Below are 20,630 nucleotides of genomic sequence, written 5' to 3'. Positions count from 1 at the left end.
TAGAATTGTGACATAGTGGGTGTGAAAGAATGTGTCACTAGTTATCCTCCCATTGTGTAAAAGTACGGGTCATGGTGTTGTCGCGGTTAGCGACAATGGTTTTAAGATATTAAGAAGCAAGGAAGTGGTGTATGGAAATATTTACTAAAATTTTGCAATCACGTAAAATAATACGAAAGAATTATCGTACTTTTTCATTCTGAAGGTGCAGTAGTATTGTGTAGGGTATTCCCCCGCTAAAATTACTATTGAAGAGCGAGAGACGCAGTTTTGGGAGGGAAGAGAGTAGGGGGGTGGTTTCTCTTTCATTCTGGCATATTTCGGATTTATCTCGAGCAGGAAGCTAGTGGCGTCTGCGCAGATGCCTCGGATTTTGGTCAAAAGAGCGTAGAGAGCGCGGGATGATGGCTGCTAGTAGGGAGTTAGAGTTCGTCGGCTCTTGTCTCTGGTCATCCACCGACGCCAGTCCTCGCGGTACCGACGTCGGAAGACTGTTATTTACAAAGTTCGAATACCTACGGATAAAACCGGAAACGACGAATGACCTTTGGAATCGCGTCGGTTCCTCCTTAGTCTCCCCGAGTTAATCGAGTCGTCCGGGCCTCGGTCGCGCGGGACATGGCTGCTACGACCAACGGGGAAGCCGCCACCGCCGCCGCCACGACAGGCGATCGAGGTGGAGGAGAGGAGCGCGCGCTTTGGGTGGAATTTTGCGAAAAACGTGGACGTCTCGCCGCTCAAGAATTCGCTCAAAGCTATCGGGTTTTCGTTAATTCGCACTCGGGCTCGCGAAAGAGCTTCCCTTTACAAGAAGCTTGTAAGAAGTTCGTCGACGCCTTCGCGGAATGTTTGGAAAGCGAATATAGGAAGAAGAATGGAACTGTCACGTTGTCTCTGGTGGAAGGAAACGCGAATAAGAACTCGTCGAACGGAACGGCGCAAGACGTCGCGGTTCCGTCGTCGGCTTCGTCGTCCGCTTTACCGTCTTCGTTTAGCTCGTCTTCCGGCGGTATGACGGTGACGAGCCAATCGCCCGCGCAACCGCTAATAAATAGCGCGCCGCTGGTCGTCGCCGTTCCACCGGTGTCCGAAAGCTCCGGCGGAAAAGCTAGAACTATTCCTAAAAGTCACGACGCTTCCCAAGAGAATTTGAGGGGGGCCGTAGCCAATCACGAGGACTACAGCGATCTGTCCGAAGCGGAAGCCGAATCGCCCAAAGTTCATCACCGGCCCTTCTTCCGTCGTCTGTCTTTCAAAGGCTTAAAGAAAGGTAAAAGCCTCTTCCACAAGCAACACTCTGACGAAGTGGAACTCTCTCATCACTCGCACCACTCTCACCATCACTCGCACCACCACCACGAGCGTCGCGGCAACAAACACGAGAAAACTAAATTGGCCAAAATAGTCGTGGAATGCGTCAAAGAAGGCATCGTCAACTATTTAACCGGCGATAACATGGATGGCAAAGAAAAATGGGAAAGGTGCCGGCTCGCTCTAGTCAAAACAACCGGTGGTTACATGCTGGAATTCTTCTCTCCCCCTAAGGTGAGTTCGTTACCCATCCTCTTTCTATAAATAAACGCACGCTCCCGACACTTCCGCTAATTCCAGCCTACTCACTCTACGGAGCCAAAACAAATTCGACAAATATACCTTAATATAAATCCGCTCCACCTAAAAATATCTGTACGTGTAAAAAACCATAAATATACCTTTAGAAATACTTGAAACGCTTCAGAGAGGCTATTTTGACTGCAACCGTAAACAATTTCAGAGTTCCAACTGCAATGTACCACTTGACATAACCCGAGAACCCCGATTTTATAGGGTTTATAAGATCCTCTACAAGAGCTTTTAAAGTAGAACTCGGGATGACTCGGATAGCTCTCGGAATATCTTTGACTTTAGTTTACCCTTTGTGGTACTTGTCCTCGCTTTAATTCCATTGTCACTTCGATAGTTATGTCCTCGAACAACAACATAATCCTTGTAGAAACACGTGACAACATACGATGAAAAGCCAAGTGGACCCCCTCTAAGTCATTTAGTCGGATCAATACTATTGACCCCGCGTGTGCTCTTAATCGAATTAGTGGAAAGCTAAGTTTGTAATTTCCACCCCGTTACTATAGCTGCAGTTTGCCGCCCCCCCGTTCCCGTGTTCTTCCCCGCCTTCGTTAATATATGCACTCCTGAAATATTAATTCTACTTCGGCGATGCACCTGCACCTGCGCCACGCATCGAATTCAAATAGGGTATTCCCATTTGAGTGCATTGCATGCGTGAATATAACCTAAATTAATTAATCATAACCATCTATGTATATAAGAAGAAAAAAAAAATATTATTGGCCCATTTTCACTTGAAAATACATATTTTTTTTTCAGACTAGGAGCGTTGATACCTTTTACACCAGGAGGCCTGGCTACTTGGTACACTGTACTTTGACTGCCAAGTAGCCTGGTCTCCTGCGGTGTAAATGGTATCAGTTATCCTAGTCTGAAAACTATGTATAAAAATTAAACAAGCGCTAATATGGCAATGATGAGGGGGAACTATTTATCGCGTATGTGATTCGGTTTAGTAACCTTTTTCTAAATGTAAAATGATGTTGAGAAGAATCGTGTCCCCGTTTTGTGCTGGTACACTTCTCTCGAGGAGAAGTATTATATACTTCCGATAAAATCAAACCCTTGGAATCGAATAATTGCAAAAAAATTAACGAAAATTCACGCGTACATGCTTTGTATTTTTAAACAGAGAAGCGAGGCGTAAGGATACATAAATATCGGTTATTGAAGGACACGCAAATTCTTTATAAACAACTTCCATATAATAATTTTATATTTAATGTTTATTTAAAAACATGTGCCTCATATTTTTGTTATTCAATTGAATTAATCACGCGGTCTAGAAAAACCTTGAATCCGGACGTTCGTATTAAAAATAGTTAAAAAAAATAAAACTCGTAGGGTTTATTCTCCATTGATAGAACCGGTTTCGAGTTAAATTTAGCTTTAAACGCCAAATAAAAAGTAGATCTATTATGCAAATTTTCTTCTTTCATATTATAATAAAAAAGTTTTTATATTCGGAATTTTACAAAGAGAGGTTGCGTTGAATATTTCAAAGGAACCCTTGTTGTAGGCCTAATTATTTTCGAGCTTTTCTTCGGCTGTTTTGGACAGCAAAAATTGGCAAGGAATTTGCAAGCATAGTCAGCACGCGGTTAATTAATCAAATCGTATAGGGTAAACCTTGAAAATGTTTTTGTCAAGCGTTGACTGACATTTTTTTATCCAGGTGTTAGTGACGGAATGTTTAAAAAAAACTTATTTTCCTTTTTAACCATTCATTAATCTTTCGTAACTTCATGTAACCTTGTGAATAAGTCCTGGCTGGTTTAGTTGAAATTGTCACTTAAATTAAGGGTTGCGACATAATATCAGGTTTTATATAAAAAATAAATACTTTCCCTGTGGAATGTAATTCATTTTGGAAAGTATTAGACTTTTTCTGACCACTAACACCTGGAACGGAAATAAGTAAATTTATTCCTTGGCTTTTCATACATTTCTTATAAACTTATGGTATCGTGAACTAATATAACGGAGTACCGCGCTGTGGTTGGGATAGCTTGAAATCTTTTCTAATGTGAAACTTTTACACTATAATTATAAACTCCTGAAACTATAGATGAACTCAAAAAATAGAATGTCGGAAATAAGCCAAGTTTTTGTTAAGTACCGACGGGAAAACGTGGTATGAACGAAACAGTCCCGTCACAGTCTATTTTTAATATTTCAAAACAGTTGCGTTTAAGGACAACCCAACCTCAAAAACAAACATTTGCCTAGACTAAACAATTCTTTATTTTGTTTTTCCTGCTGATGCAAATGTTTTTATTAAACATCCGGATTTTCACGTTAATTATCATACGCTTTAATCAAATTTTGACAAAGGTTTTTCCCTATATTTTGAAAAACATCGTTGTCGTTCATTCGTTTTAGTCATTATATTGTTCCTCATTCATCTTCTGAATTAATGTAAAGATACCTTAAAGGTGAAGTCTTATTAATGCGAAGTAGATAGCTAGACTTGGCCTTTAATGATCATAGGAATATATACGACGATACGAGATCAATGAACTTTCTTTTTTCCCTCTCAAAACACTTGTAATTTAAGATACTGTTGTTATTATTTTGTTGCGAAACAGAAGGGCGCAAATATTTGTTATTTCCAAATGGCATTATGAAATCACAAAGGTTCGTTATCGGAGAAAATCTAGTGTTTAAAACAGGGTTAACTTCCAAAAAAGATAATATTTCGTTTGAAATATCTGTAAGCAAATAGCCCTTCGTTAAATTGATGTGAGTAGATTTTTCTTCCGAATCAATTTCAATCAACCGCGCGTCAAAAACGTAATCGAACTAATTTCATTTATCTATAAGTTATAATAAAAAGAGAGGGTATTTGTTGGGCGTTAGTTTAAGATCTGTGGAGGATTAATCTCTTGAAATTCCATTTTCTAAAGTAATAGCGTCCCCCCCCCCCTTCTTTCAGACGTTGCACTCCCGGCTAGCTCACCGGTAATCTTACTTCCAACTATAACAGGGGCGAGACCGGGCTTCTTTCGCCTCTATACAAATAACAAGATAAGCTATGATATCGTAATATTTGTAGCTACGTGTGTCCGCTAAGTTTTCTATTTACTCGGGCCCTGATTGTTATAACCAGATATATTAAGTATCATTGTAAAGTGGAGAAATAGAGTTACGAACTTCTGCTCCAATGTACCCCATCTTCACAGACACACACACAATGACGCGGTTAAGTGCCACCCAAACTCCGTTTGTAAAGTTTACGTTATGGTCGTTTAATCACGCGTAGATATAAAATGGATCTCTAATATCGAGCTAATACAGTTTATTTTTCGACACGCTAAGCGCTTAAGAGAAGAAATGTCTCAGACGAGAGAAGAAAAAAAGCTGTTTTTAGAAAGGCGTAATCCCAAAAAGTTCCAATATGTTTCCCCGTTCCCCCTAAGGCCGATTTAGAACTCGCTCTTAATCGTGAGTTTATTCAATTTTCTCCGTAATATTTCACTTATATGGCCTCGGTAAGGGATTTGATCCCAATCGCGTAACTCCGCCAAGTAGTCGCGTAATAAAATAAGAGTATTGAATTAATATTCAAGGGTGAAGTAAATAAACTCTCTTTTGGATCGGGGTATTAACTATCTGAGCGAATAAAAAGCTGGAAGCTCCAAAATAAAAACATTTACACCCGGCTTATTCTATAGAACGAAGCTATGGTAGCGCTTGGAGAATCCCGAAAAATCCGTTGATAAATTTTGCTCTCGGCGAGACTGATAGGTTCTTTTCACTGTTCTCTCTCTCTTGCCATTCCTTTTCAAAACGTCTATGGAACATGTTCAACCCTCCTTGACATTTTTTCGCCCAAGCTTTTTATATTGACGATGTTTTCATAGTTTTGGTGCTTGCTTGCACCGAGTGCCAATATCTGGAAATCGGGTTTATGGAGCCACGTAATTCCTAGTCTGTCTGGAATTCGAAGAACGCGTCTTTTCTATTTCTAATTCTTGTTAAATTACTTAAGAGGATTTTCACATCATGCTCGGAAACAAATAAATAACACGTCAGATTTGGTGCGGAAAAAACCCCCTCTAAAGCTTGATGTACATTGATCAAGATTGATTTCCAAATGTTTGAAATTCGTCCTAAGACACTCGTTAAGTTTTCCGCCATTTTGAGGGAAAGGGGAGGAACCATTTTGTTGGGAAACGCGATGGTCGCTACTTCCACGTGGAGATACGTCAAAATTAATTTCGTTCAGTAGTACGACCACGGTTACTGATCCTTTATAAGGAATTAGTATCAAATTTCTCATAAATTGGATATTTCTCTTTCCATCGGAATCGTTATAAATTTGGGTTAACAAAGGCTTAGATTAAATTGGGTCCAGCAAATTTTGCTGGCGTTTTCAATTTGCCAATGTATGTAGTCAAGCTGATCTCTGACTGTAGTTGCGGAAGGAATCTCCATGGTAACATGAGCGCGGAAAGACGGGCTAGCTCTTAATTCGAATTAGGGAGCTAGCCGCATCTTGTTTGACCAGTTGCTATGGTAACACGGGGGTTTTTTTTTGTCCCCCAACGGTCCTAGTTTCTCCCAAACAACATAGAGTTATCTTCCTTGCCGTGATATGGATTAGTCAGTCGACGAGAGCGGGGGTGGCACTCTAAACGATCCAAAAGCGGCGCTATAATGGGTTTTTGTTGGCGCGTCAATGAGGGAGAGCTATGGTCGCTCGAGCTCCAATTAAAAACAGGCAGTAAAGTTTTCTTTCTCCGTTTGCTTTTTATATTAAACCCAGAATGATTAAACAATACTTGAAATAGAGTAGTGGCACTCCATGTTGGTTACTAATAAACCGTAATATAATCAAAGGCGGGGAAGAGCCATTACTGTAATCATAAGTACAATATCATCTTGGATTTGAATGTGTAGGCCTAAATAAAAAAGTGTCAATCGTGTTCTAATAATTTATAATTTGGGTTATATAAAAAAAAAGTCACAGCAGCTGTGACGTACGTGACTCCGTAGGCATTTCCTTTTTCATATTTCGTGTCGAGCAGAGCGACAACCGCTACGCCAACCAAAATTTGGCTCCCGCGCAGTCATTTCAGTTGGCATGGCGTGCCGCTACTTAGCTTGATTATTCCCCAAAGCTTTCAGGCTCGCCATCAATTTTGGAGCTAGTTTATGACTCCCATTGAATAGATACAACGTTTGCCCACCACGACCGCGGCCGTCTCACTCTAGACTGGTGGTGCTGTGGTAATCGCGTAGTTAAGGGAGTGTCGGAACGTACTCTCTTAAAACCGGAAATAGCTTATGGAATGCCATTCAGAAAATCTTCCAGGCGAAAACGGGGGACGAGAGAGAGCGTAGAGAGTGGTTGGTTTGAGAGGCGAACGTTCATTTCTAATTTGACCTTTTCCAAGAAGTGGCGGCGACTAAGCTTGTTGATTTCTTAATTACGTCGGAATGAAGTTGCTCTTTTGTTACTCCCCTATTATCTTTCTCTATCTAACGAATTCCGCTTCCATTTTCGGAGCTTTTCAGCGAGAGCAAAACGCGTCGCGTCGCCAGACTTTGTCCTCGAACCTACATGGGCTTTGTTTTAAGGCTCTCGTAACATTAGCGTAGGTTTTAAAACTATTTTAGCTTATTTAGGTCTTCTCGCACGACTGACGTTCAATAGAAAGCGCTCTGCTGGTCGGACCAGTAATTACTTTATCTTTAATACAACTATACTATTTCATCTCTTTGCGAGCTACCAAAATTCCATAGAAAAACCGGTTTTTCATAGGGGAATTTTCATAACCCCCGGGGAAAATTTTTGTCGTAACGGTTGCTGACTATTTTTGAATGGTTCTCTTTTGACCTTTCACCTTGTTAGTTTAATTAAATTCTATATTTGGGTGAGGCATAGTGAATAAGAAGTCTTTGTATGACAGAGAGAAATGTTATACAGGGTGTCTGTAAGAAAGTATGGGGGTTGTTGTTCGTGTCAAAAATGTTCCTTGACATTTTTGTCGTTCGGACCACCCTTAAATTTAATGAGAATTTAGTAAACTTTTCTCAACAAAATCTTAACTTCAAAACGGTGACCCGATCTTAAAAATGTCATAGAAGTTACATTTTCGAACGAAAACGTCTTAATTTCTTGCAGACCTTTTAGAAACACCCTGTATAGTCTTATCTATGTTGGCAGTTCCGAACTACATCGGGTTCTTTGACTCTTCGACGGCTTCCTTTAGATTGCGAGATATCTAAAACAATAGTGAATACAACATTGTACCATTTCATACAGGGCCAAAACTATGACGTGGCTAATAAATAATTGTTAACTTGATTTATTGACCTTAGTGATGTTTTAAGTATAAGTTAACTAAAGTAATTAAAAGTACATCATTCGAAGTAAACGCGTGAGTTGCAGGCTTCTACTTTAAAACATAATGACAAAGCGATTGTTTCCTAAGATAAGATAAAGTTACCGCTCGATCGATATTTGTTATTTAATACGAAAAATATATATGTAGGGTGTCCGTTTTGTGTTTGCGAAGGGTACACAATTACAGGGGTATTAAAACTTTAACTACTACTATGACCCCTATTACTTACATTCAATCTCACCAGGAGATTATTATACGGGGGTTACGAAGAGCGATACTTTATATTGTGACCAACGTTGGTGATGAAACTCCCAGCATCCTCAGCGTTTAGGTAGAGACGTACAGTACGAAATCCTAAAGTTCTCATACAAATACAATGAAAGTTTAGGTGAACAATTTTAGGGACTTGTGATGAGAACTTCGGTTGGGGTTGTGTGCTCCTGAACTGGCGCTATCTCTTCCAATCGAGATGTAATCCCTTTTTCCTAAGTCCTTTCCGAATTTATATGCCTTGTAGTTTCGATAAGCTCGTATAGTCGTAAAGCTTTTTCTTCCCTTATTCAATGGTGTGAGCTAGTGGGTGTTACGAGCACCTTCAATTAGACGTCGTTTCATCTCGTACGAAGGAGGCTACGACAGAGTGAGTGGTACACGTCGCGAAGGGAGTTTTCTACGCGTCTCAACATCTCCCTTGTACCGGTACTCTGTTATTAAAAGAAAACGACCATCGTCCGTTAGATCTCGTGTAAGATTCTTATACCCTCACCCATTTGGATTTCCCCCTTTTTTTCCAGGCGGTCGTCTTATAAACCTAATTACCAAGCCACTCAGCGAGACTAATTAGGGAATATAATTGAGGAGTCTCTAGCTCGCTCGCTTGCTCTACGATATTTCAGTACCCCTACCTCACTCCCTATCTATTTCGGTACATGTCAGTGTTACAAACTGTTAATGAGTCATTCGGCAGACGACAGTCCAACGCCCCTTTAACCGTTCAACAGCCCGAATAGAAATAAACTTCGACCCGAGGATTAAGTTTAGGAGGTTATTTGTAATTAACACTAGCTCGTTTTACTCTTTGTTATGTTCAGACATCTCCAAATTGTTAGTTTAAAATTTTCCAGGCCTTATTTTAGTGGTCGGGAGGGTTAAAGAATTCAGGGTTCATACTAACCGGGAAAACCTGGAAAAATCAGGGAAATAAATAGTTGACAAAAACCTCAAGGAAAATTCAGGCAAATCAGGGAAATTTGCGTCAAACAGGGACCGAGTAATTAAGCAAAACGTTCATAAACATCCCCTCCATTACACTATACTTTGGAGGCTCGTAACTCTGGTTATATTTGAGATACGGGGATGTCCTTTGAGTATGTTATAGTCATATTTGCCCCCCCCTCCTCCTTCGTTAACATTTGCTCCATAGGATACTCCATATACGGCGGGAAAACCTGGATAATTCAGGGAAGTATATGGGGAAAAACCTGGAAATCTCAGGGAAATAGGTTTTCCAAAAGTTGTATGAACCCTTGAATTGTCTAAAATTGTCCTCTTCTCAAGTCCAAAAAATGACTTCAAAATCTATATTACCATTTCGGTTCCTTGACCAATGCCGATGTGTGAGACCATCACGCACGCACTCATCTCAATTTTTCACGTCACTCTTTTTTGGAAGATGTATCGCGCAATTTCTTGAATTACCTCATCAAATCTCCCAAAAAATTTTTTTTTTACTTTGGTAACTCGAGAGGCGGCGGTTCAATTGGATTTTTCGATTTAGCTTTGAAGTTTATTCCGGCAAATATATAGGCCGTAGTATAAGAAAGAAAAAGGAAAAAATGAATCATTTTCGGAAGAAGAAAATTCGATTGGCTCGACGAGTTCGAAACGTCGAAGCTTCGATTTTAAGTATAGAGATCCGGAGGAAGAAAAGGTTTTTCTCCGATGTTTGAATATAAAATTTTTTCGAGAGTGCTTGCTTGGTGATGGGGATCGGATACTCGCCTGTATTTTGACCACGGGCTAAGGTTCCATTGTGGAAAAATCACTGCCAGCTAGTGCCTGACACCCCTTTTACGTAGTCCAATGTGAAATCTTTAAAAAAAGATTCTTCAGAACCTTGGGGAGTCTTGTAAGAACTCGCGAAAAGAGAAACCGTCGGCGTCGAACCCAACTCCTTGATAAAATTGCCGACTTTTCGTCTTTTTTTCTGGTATACCTTTCAATAGGGAATATCTACGGTAGTGTCTACTTAAATATTACAACCAATATAGCTATCTTTTCGCCCCAGTTTTCTTCTATAGCGCTATCAAATAACGTTGGATATAAAAAAGAACCAGTAGCGAAATTGTTGAAGTAGACAGTTTCTCCAAAGGAATCTGTGTATGGACCGAGTTTGAATACACCACCGTATATGTACGTTTGATCTCCTAGTATACATTATAGAGAACCCCGATATCTAATTTTAAACCTTTGTGTGGAAATTTCGCCCCCATATCGGAACTAGCGAGTTTCGTTTCAATAGCGATGAAAGAAACCAAAGAAATGTTTCAAAACGTATTACGTGCCTTTTCCGGGATCTTGGAAATGCATGCCGCGACTTCTAAGTGGCAAATACAAACTTTATTGAATTATTTACACTATGTGATAGATTTTAGACGCCAATGCGTGGTTTATTAAGTTAAAAGAATCTGCAAGTTGTAAGATAATTCTGTTCAGATGAGGCACGTAAGTTCATAAGATATGTTCCGTAAGTTTGTCACTGGTTGCTGCGAGCTTGTCATGAAGTGACGTAGGTCATGGATTCTTCTAAAGGCCTGTCAAAGGCTTAGTACAGACTAAATAGGAAGATGGACTGCAAAACCAAGTGTGGTCAATTCTCGCTTGTCGTTCTCGAGCTATAGCACGAGCATTACGAAGTGTCATATACTTAGGGAACGTATCTTATAAACTTATGGTATAGTTTTTAAATCAAATTTGTAAGCAAGCTGATGTAAATCACATTAACAACTCTACAAAGACTGGCTTTTTAAGCCCCGCTCACTTAATTACATTTTTGGAAATTTTATTAAATTTGAAGTTTGTATAAACCTATATACAAACAAATTAAGAAATTCCTTATTTCAAATTTTAACTTATTTAAATTAATATAGCTTGAGCTTTGTACGCTCTCTCTGCGTCTCTCTTTCGTCAATCCTAGGGGCCCAAATCTTATTTTGGAATGTTAGCTCTCAGAAATAAAGCTCGCGTACAGCGTAACGGTGCGTGGTAAAAGGGGCGCAGAGCTAAACCGCGCTATTCTGAAATGACACTGACAGATTTTCGTGATTCTTAATCAAGTGAAGGCCTCCCGTTGTTGTCTCTCTGTACGCGGGCCCGCAGTTTCAGTGTATTAGTAGTATCGAAGCGGGCAGGGGCCCTAGCTCCATCGCCTTCCCGAACAACTGTCATAACTTGACTCTCGACCGTCCTAGAGTCACGCGATAGTACCTCGTGTCCTCCGGCACGATTGTTGCTCGAGATTCTCTCGGCTTTCTCTCTCTCTAGAAGATGGACGAGAAAACTCGAGTGCCAAGGATTTTTTTACATATCAGAATATATTATCTCGGAAAGTATTAGTCTAATACAAAATGGCTGGCTGTCCGCATTCATTTTAAGTAAAATAATCCGATATTCTTTCTTCTTTGCACCAAAGCAAACCGAATTACGCGCTGTAGTTCCGCATTTTCGTTTATGCAAAAACATGGAAGAGATTTAGTTTGTCTCGGTAAAACTGTACCAATAAAACGCGCGATAATACACCATTCTTTGTAGCCCTTCTAATAAAAACTGGAATTAGCTAACTTTTCACGTCCTTATCATGACTTGTTGAGCGCGAAATGCGTCTGGAATTTGAGTTAGCGAGGATGTTCTTTGTTCTCCGATAGGTTTTGCGTCTCTTGTTTGGTATTCCCTTCTCTCTCGGGGTTCTTATTGGGGTAGAATAAGTCGTCGTCTAAATCTATCTGCCAAGGATCGATTTATTTTCGGCCAAGACTCTCTTCTCTAGCGGGGCTTCTTATAGATTCTTCAACACGCCATTGGCCTTTTTCTATAGATGGCCCCCAACTTCCTAGAGGACTTAACCAAACTTTGATCGAAAACGGAGAAACTAAAAGGAAAGGGGGCCGGGGGTACGAAAAGAAGCGCAAAGGAAAAGGCGACTTAAGGGTCTCGCACTTACGAACGTATATGGTTGGCATAACGAATCGCTGGGTATCGTCCTTACGTAGTTTTCAGACTAGAAGGATTCGTAGCTTTTACACAAGGAGCCCTGGCTACTTGGAGGACCAAGAGTTCTGCCTCCAAGTATTCTGGAATCCTTGTGTAAATGGTATGAACCCTCCTAGTCTGAAAACTATCGCGTTTGCAACTTCAATTCCGGTAATGCTCTTTCAACATTCTTCAATGTCAATGTACCAACGATATAAGCTTACTCATCTTCTAACTTAGCTAATTTATGAGCCTTATGGGACGCCCGTTTATTTTAAAGATAGACTTTTCCAAAGGAAGCCATTTTTACTAAAACAGGGGCGTCCATTTTCCCTGGTTGATGTACCAGCGCGTGAACCTTACGCAGTTTCAAGAATTTAGTTTTCAGTTCAGGTTACTATAGACTTCGTAAGTTTTTTATATTTACTTATGATTTACGGTACGTTAGATTTCTTTTTTATATGATCAGGGGCATGGATCGTATAAGCCTTTTGTCGTTTTTTAACGCATCTCACGGAATCTCCGAATCTCCCCTAAATCGTGACTACCGGATACTCTCCGGATTTTATTTCTGTAAATAATTCACGCAAAGGCTTAGGTAAGCTCTTTTCGGGGGTCTAGCCGAGTTTTTTTTATAACGGTGTTATATTTTCGTCAAATCAGGTTCTGCCCCGCTTTTTTCCGAACAACCCTTTCCATAGAGGAAGTACTGAAATTCGCGGTTCTGTTGTGGTGAATATTAAGGTCGGTTAGGTCAATAAAACATGGTAGAACAGGGTTTGTACACGACCTGGAAATCCTGAAAAACCTGGAAAAGTCAGGGAAATTGAAAATGGGCCTTAAAGGTCAGAGAAAAGTCAGGAAAATTGAAAATGGGCCTTAAAGGTCTGGGAATAGGCAGGATAATTGAAAATGGGCCTTAAAGGTCTGGGAAAAGGCAGGGAAATTGAAAATGGACCTAAAAAGTCGGGGAAATGTCAGGGAAAAATATATTGGAGGGAAATTTAAAGTCTGAATAACATAAGGGTGACCAAAGATGTGTTGTCTGAGACTTGAGCAGAACCGCAAATTCGCGGAGCTCGCTTCGCTCGCTCCGGTTATGCATATGGTCAAGGAAATTTGTGGAATTTAGTCAGGGAAAACCTGGAAAAGTCAGGGAATTTCATTCCAAACATTTTGTACGAACCCGGTAGAAAAGATTGGACAACTCTTACTCCTTGTCTAAAAGCTAATCAAGAAATTGTACAATGTTTTTTACGAGTTCAGTCCGCGTCGATAACAACTATCGTAACGTTTATGAAGGGTGTATTACCATCTTGTTTTTATACTTCGGCTTAGGAAATGGGTTCGGTTAGTAGCTGCAGGTGGCTAAGCCTAACGCGGTGGATAATATAAATTTCCAATGATCGATTGATTCGCTTCTTTTACTTTTCCTACACGACTTTATACTTTCAAGAAGCAGCACCACACGTATATGGTTTATTTGACGTGTCAAATCTGTCAAAGAAAAAAGTTTGAGTCGCCGATCGGGGTCGCCGCGTGGGTGGATAGGTGACTCCCCTTGTTCCCAAATTCTTTACTCGGCGGCCGACCGACATGCCTAATCGATAAATCTATATATTAACTTATATTAATCTCCGCAATTTTAGGTTGATTTCGGTTTTATTTCTTATCTATTTATAGTATCTGACGAAATATTCCGTCGAGAGATAAGGACTAGTTTTACAAATTTAATTCGATATTGGTTTTTTTCTTCTCCTCCTTGGGGATGTGTGGAAAGAGTTATAGCTCGGGCTGCTCCGAGTAAATCGTTTTTCAAATTCAAAAATGGACTCGGAAGCTATCGGAGATTGCAACCTCGTGATAAGATCGATTTTAAAATAACCCGAGAAAAGAATGAAATTGTTTCACTAGCTCTGAGAAAAACGCGCAAATTCTGTTTTAACTTGGAAGAGTTACGAAAGAAATGGGTCTAGCTTCATCTCGTTCAGTGGCAATGCTGCCGAACCTTACGACAGACTTATACGACGCATCATAGGGCTATGGCCATCCTCAAAACACTTCAATCGTAACTCGTAAACGGTGTCCCTTAGGGTATATTTCGGTCCTATAATTAACCTTTTTGGAACATAAAGTAAACGATATCGAATTAAATTCCCCGGATAGGTCAAACATTGCCCGAGAGTCTTTATCATCGATGGATGACCTTAAGCGCGTTACCTGACGCTGAACTGCGAAAAATATAGTGCAGCCCGGGGGTTAGATAGGCCGACACGATCTTCATCCTTGTTGACATTATTGGTTCTTTTTTAAGAAAGCCTAGATTGAAAAGGTGATCTTTTTTTCTGGAAACTCTTAGACAAAGGACTGATCTTGTTCTTAGCGAACATAAATCCAAAGCGCTCGTTGTTTTTTATCAGACATCGGCAGCGCCGGCCAGGGTATGTATACGCTCTGGGGCCAACCAAAATCCATCTTCCCCGTTAGACGTTAATCTCGAAAGCCCAGCACGAAACCCTTCCTTTTGCCGCGACCCCTATCTTTCAGCCTAGCACGCGGTTAAGTGGAGTTCAGAGTTCTCTACCGTCCCATAAAGCGAGTGGAAACTTTGTCTTAGGGAGTAAACAACATTTATATAGATTCTTGTTTTATTTTAAGAAAAGAGGCCGCCGTCAGGGGGGCGTTCTCCCACCTTCAATTTGATGCTCCTATATGGTATTACCTCGCGAGAAGAAAATGTTTTTCACGGACAAACGTCAACGGAGAATGCGGTTGCTCTTCGTAACAGAAGTTCATATAAGGAAAAACATTGCCAAGAAAACCTTTCTCCTTCTCTCATACCATGCAGCGGGCTTACGTGTCAAACGTGATATAGATCTTGAACTGAATTGAATTGAAATTTCTCCTCCGCAGAAATTCTCCCTCGTCATACCTATCTCTCGGTCTGCCTGTTTTTCAGTTCTCCTTTAACTATTGCACTTCTGGTATTAATCTAAGCCTGAAGATCACGCCTTTTTTTCTGGCAATACACGGGAGTAATTTAATTTCGGAGTTTCTCGTGTTTTTTCTCCGTGTTTTTTTGTTTAGTTTTCTTCTTGCCAATATCGAGAAACGGTTTTCCATCCCTCGAAATCGGTTTCCCAGCTTTTTTTCTCGTACATTTTATAACGTTGCGAGTTTATTATTATTACTGCGGGGGTGGAATCCAGAGTTTTGTATGGCGGATGATGGTACGCGCTTGAATGGCGCGGTTAGCTTACGGTGGTCCCGCGCGAAAGGCATTATGGATCATTAAGGAGAAGGCGGTGAAGGAATTACGCGAAATTACGAAGATAATAAAAGTTTCTGCTATGTGTTTTAAGAGTCATAAAGATCAACCAATTGACCCATTTTTGGAATTACGGCGGGCGGACCATTTTTATCTTTTCTTAAATTTCACGATGAAAATAGTTTAATTAGCCATTAACTAACTGCGTTAGTGGGATTTTTCAAGCCTCAGTAGGTAATATAAAACGAAAATTGAATGAGTCATTTTAAGGGTGTTTTAACAAACTTACTTTATCCCTAAAAAATTCACTTTTTTTACAATAATCGAGTCAAACATTCTGTAGCCTTCGAGTTATATTGACTGTCCTTTTAAGAGACATTTATTTTAGAAAAGTTGTGTCGTCTAGCGGCGAACTACCGTTGGACATTTATCTTTTGTAGAATACCTATATAATTTATAGGATACGCGGGCAACTTTTGGTGAACTTCATAAATAAGCTATGACAAGTTATACGTCTTGCTATAGGCCCTAATTTAATAGTGGACGAATTTTGGAGCTCGCGCGCATTTATTTCATTTTATATAAAGCTGCGGAAAAAGCTGGCCACGCAAGGACTTCTATCACTCAATGTCATTAACTCCTTCCCAATTTTAGGAAAAGGGTACTAAAAGTTTCCGCCCTTTATAACGCCGTATAGGTCGGGCGCGTTCAGGGTCTTCTACCGGAACCTACATAGCTGTACACGGTACTATCCGTGGGGAACGTTAAATTTTATTGTCCAATACGATCCGTCGTCAGTAAAGGACGATAAATACCTATTTCGGACGTCGAGAAGGGAAGTTTTTCATTCCTGGCTGTGAGCTGGCCCGAAACTTCTGGCGCCTTGAAAAATTGGGTCCTTCTTTTCTATTAAGGCGGCAGATGCGCGACATTCGGCGACAAATGAAAATCCCGTATAGAATAGTATCTCGAAGATGCTGTTCGCTCACCCTTCTTCGCCATCGACTATACGCGGCTCCATTTATAGTGGGTACCTCTATACTTACACAAATCTACTTAATCTATAGCCCGGATGTTAGTCTGTGAGATGGCCTGTGTCTGTTTTAATATATTTCATCTTACAACTTCATTTCCTGCGTGGAAACAGTCCCACCTTAATGTATAAATAAATGCTCTAGTCTTACCTGCAGTTTGATTAAGGTAAACCAAGGTTAGCTGGTTTATGTAATAATGTTACGTCAATTTGTCTGTCTTTTATATTCGACGTACTACCTTTCGATCGTGGTATAAGAAAAGAATGTACTTAAATCATTCGACCCCCAAACATTTGAGAAAAATATGTGGTTGCTGAATTCTGGCGAATGGAAGATTATCCAACAGAAACTGAACACACACACACACACAGTCAATACGAAAGTTACTTTTTCCGTTCTTGTTATTTATACTATATCTCCCAACGGTGTGAATAGGAAAACTGTCTCACCTTTCTGGTAGTATTGAGGGGGGGATATAGGCGACAGGCCTGGCCTTTTTAAAGATTTATACGAGGGATTCTAGCTTGTTTCCTTTCTTATACGCACTTCCTTTTCATCTATTATTATTTATCCGCGAACCGAGTTTCTACCGGGACGCGGAAGAGCACTGGGAGTTTGGAAGAAAACTTTTTATACCTTAGTAATTTTTGATTCTTATAGCTAGCGCCGGCAACCCCGGAATTCTCCTGTCAATGAAAAATGGGATGGCACGTTGCATCCTTTAACATTTTTCGATACTTCTATGTAGTTGAAACTTTTAGGAATGACTTTATTTCAATATGTCTCCACGGCTAATACCGGTATTTACGACTCTTCTTATTGAAAACTGAAAAGATGTGTCGTTAATATATGTGAATGGATATTTACGCGACATGGAACATGATTAATATTCAAAATTAAGTTTAGTAATTACTAAAGCCACGTTCACACTTTCATGGGAAACTGGTTCGAAGCGATTTAAAACGCGCTCCCAAAGTTTAGTGTGGACAAAACTGTTCAGGGTTGTATCACCTGTGGTGGATCACCAGCCTTAGCAGACAGACACCAACGGAAGCGTTTTAAAGTTCGAAAGTTGAAATCGCTTCGAACTGATCGTGGAAGTGTGAACGTAGCTTTAGGCAACCGCGCTGAAACCATATTAGACTTGATTAAAATTTCAAACTCTCGAAATTTGGATATTACTAGTTTTTAATAGCGTACCTATATACTTTTGTATTTTCAATTTTAATTCCCCGTGATGAATGGAACGGCACTATTTTAACCCTTCTCATATATTTTTCCATGCCATATTTCTTGGAAGAAAATGCTGTTGGAGGCAAAGTTATTTTGATAAAAGCTGCTTGCTGGTGGATTACCTAATTCCATATTTCTAGCGACGCTTACTATTTTTCCTCGTATAGGGAAAAAGCCACTTTAAGCTATTCAATAATTCAAAACTCTTTCCCCCCGGCTGTCCGGCTGGCTTTCTTATATGTTAATAGCTTACTTAATATTAACTTTACCGTTACGGTATGCGTACCAGCTAGGTGGAAGCGTTTTCTTATACCGTTGTATTCTTTTTAAAGTATTCCGGGGCTCTCATGGAAATGAAAAAAATATATATGTATTTTTGGCCATAGTTTAACTGCGTGGGTTGAAGAGTTTGGTGGATTTTTCTTGCAAAGTTCCGAAATGGTTTTCTCCTTAATGTAGATAGAGTGCTCCAAAAACGTATTTACATGAAAAATATTCTTATTTTTTATTTTAAAAAATATATACGTGGAATATCCTTTGAATATCTAATGGTATTTTCTTTATCGCTTATTCTTTTCCCTGAAATTTTACGTATAGGAAACCTCCGCGCCCCCTTTTCAACCAACGGGGTGATATTATTCTTGTTGTTTATCATTTGATTAAGTTTAAGTTGTATATTGTTTTCTAAAAATGTTACGAACGACGTACATATCAAATTCGGTTTTCTTTTTTTGATCTACGTTTATATTTATGGACTTCCAAAGCTTACTTTATTTATTCTTGGCACAGTTTGAATTCGCTTAAAAAATATACTCCATAAAACACGAGTATATACCAAAACAAAAACATTATTTAGGCCTATAGTAAATGTCATTTTAGATTTGCGTTAACTTTTAATATTTTGCTCGATGAAAAGTTTATGACCGTAAATAAGACGAAAAAAAATGTATTCGCTTTGCGAGATTCGATTGACCAAGTTCAAACAAAATTTATATTTATATTATCAGAAGTATATAATACTTCTCTTCGAGAGAAGTGTACTACCACAAAGCGGGTAACATAATTTGTCCAACATCCCTTAACATTTGGAGCCAGGTTACTTAAACCGAATCACATCCGCGATAAATAGTTCCCTCATCATTACCCTCCCTAAGAACACATCCTTTCAATTATGGCAGACTTATCAGAAACACCCTGTACAGGAAACTTTCACTGTTTATACATATTTGACGAGCTTTTGTAATATCGATTGTGCCGCTTTACTAATAGCAATGTAAATTTTATCCTCTTACAGTCACTGAAACCTCGGAGTGGAGTTTTCTGTTTTCTAATCAACGAAGCGAGAGAAACGACGGCCCTGGAAATGCCCGATCACGAAAATACTTTTGTACTCAAGGTAATAACCAAAGTTACTTTGGGGATTAATCGCGTGAAGAGAGAAGTATCAACCAGATATCATCCGAGGACCTCGAAGCAAACTGAATTACAACGAAAGTTAATTGTACCTTCGGATCAGATACTAGTCTATTTTTACAAGGAGCTAGATGCTCATATGTGTGTTAATTAAATTAGGGAAGGTGACTTTGACGTTTGGTATGGGCAGTGTACTGACTTCCCTCAGAGGTCAATAGGTCACGTAACCATGGTGGGGAAACCTTTGAGGCTGGCCATTTGGGTGTCTTTTAGGACAAAACTTTAACAAAAGTTGATTTGATCTTGTCTCGTAGGGTGAAACTTTAGAGGTGCATGGTGTTCACTTACACCCTGGTAGATCTGAAGTTGAGAGATTACTGCAGGTTACTTAACTGATTAACATAGATCAACCGTAACTATAATTCCCGAAAGATTTAGACCACATAATCTAAAAACAGCGCGAGATCTGGGAGTGCTTTTATGGAAAAGTTTTCGTTCTCGTGGCCATAGCGGCGAGCTAGCTGGTCATCCGGAAGCTAGAGGCGGTCTCTTAATAAATCCCGTGGAAAGTAACTTCTTCCCAGAATCCCTCTTAGTTATGTAATGGAGAGCAGCCGAGCTAGGTTAAGATGGAGAAGAGGGAAGGTCTCTTAATGTATCGTATAGAAGCATTTCGCGAACACAAAGGCAGGCCTGACGCGGGGGCAGGGGGTGAGCGCGGCCGGGACAGGCCGTCCTGGTTCCTTTTGATCCCGCTAAGTTGGCGTTAGGGACTGCTAACAACAAAATCTATAGATTTATTACCGGCTGTTTTTATTCTTCCTTCGTGTTTCCTGTTTATACGAAAAGGCCCAGCTCCCCCCCCCCGATCCCCGCCCAACTAAGCCTCGTTCACACTATTAGTCATCGGCACTAGTGCCTTACATTACATCACGGTCGGTCTCAGCTGCCGCTACTCCATGCATCCAGCTAGCGTCCAAGCTGGACCAGCCCACTCCGTTACCGGTTATTAATGAGGGTTTAAAAGGTTTTAAGCCATAATTCGGGCCTCTAATATCACGGCTTGTTTCACTTTGCGGTTGAGCCAGATTATAAATCGGCTAAAATTTCCGACCCGCTTTTAATTTGTCAAACTGACACCTATGATAATTAAGGCTTCGCTCGACTTTGATTAAATTTTTGCCAATTAATAACTAGGATTAGAGCTTTGTCTCGCGGTGATTTTACACTACGTAATTTTGCAAAAGGAGTTTATATAGGCCTAGGGTTTTTGCCGCCCCGGTTCAAGAATGGACTGTAGCTACTGAAGATTTGACCATGGTTCATTGCTCATTGCAGACGGCAAATCATTAATGAAATCTTGTCTCTATGCCAGATTTATTGTTCAGTTGCGCCGACTGCAAAACATACCGCGTGTATTGTCAAATTATTAACATTGAATATATATTTATC

General features: G+C 40.0%; 1 protein-coding gene across 2 annotated transcripts in view; it reads left to right on the top strand.

Annotated features, from left to right (window-relative positions):
* The window catches only part of Lnk (SH2B adapter-like protein Lnk), a 36,051-nt gene continuing 15,421 nt past the window's right edge, over nucleotides 1-20,630 (top strand). Inside the window, exons 1-2 of one of the 2 annotated variants that reach the window (XM_089861954.1) lie at nucleotides 1-1,545; nucleotides 19,060-19,161. In XM_089861954.1, the coding sequence (XP_089718080.1) occupies nucleotides 619-1,545; nucleotides 19,060-19,161 (1,029 nt within the window). In that variant the 5' untranslated portion in view covers nucleotides 1-618. The remainder of the gene's footprint in view (nucleotides 1,546-19,059; nucleotides 19,162-20,630) is intronic. The other variant, XM_089861953.1, reaches the window with a different exon arrangement.

The sequence above is a fragment of the Phalangium opilio genome, unplaced genomic scaffold (assembly GCF_054372755.1).
Source record: "Phalangium opilio isolate 3A_F unplaced genomic scaffold, DU_Popi_V2 ptg000528l_1, whole genome shotgun sequence".
NCBI classification, from domain to species: domain Eukaryota; kingdom Metazoa; phylum Arthropoda; class Arachnida; order Opiliones; family Phalangiidae; genus Phalangium; species Phalangium opilio.
Note: the sequence above shows the minus strand (reverse complement) of the source record. Positions and strands in the feature narration are given on the sequence as shown.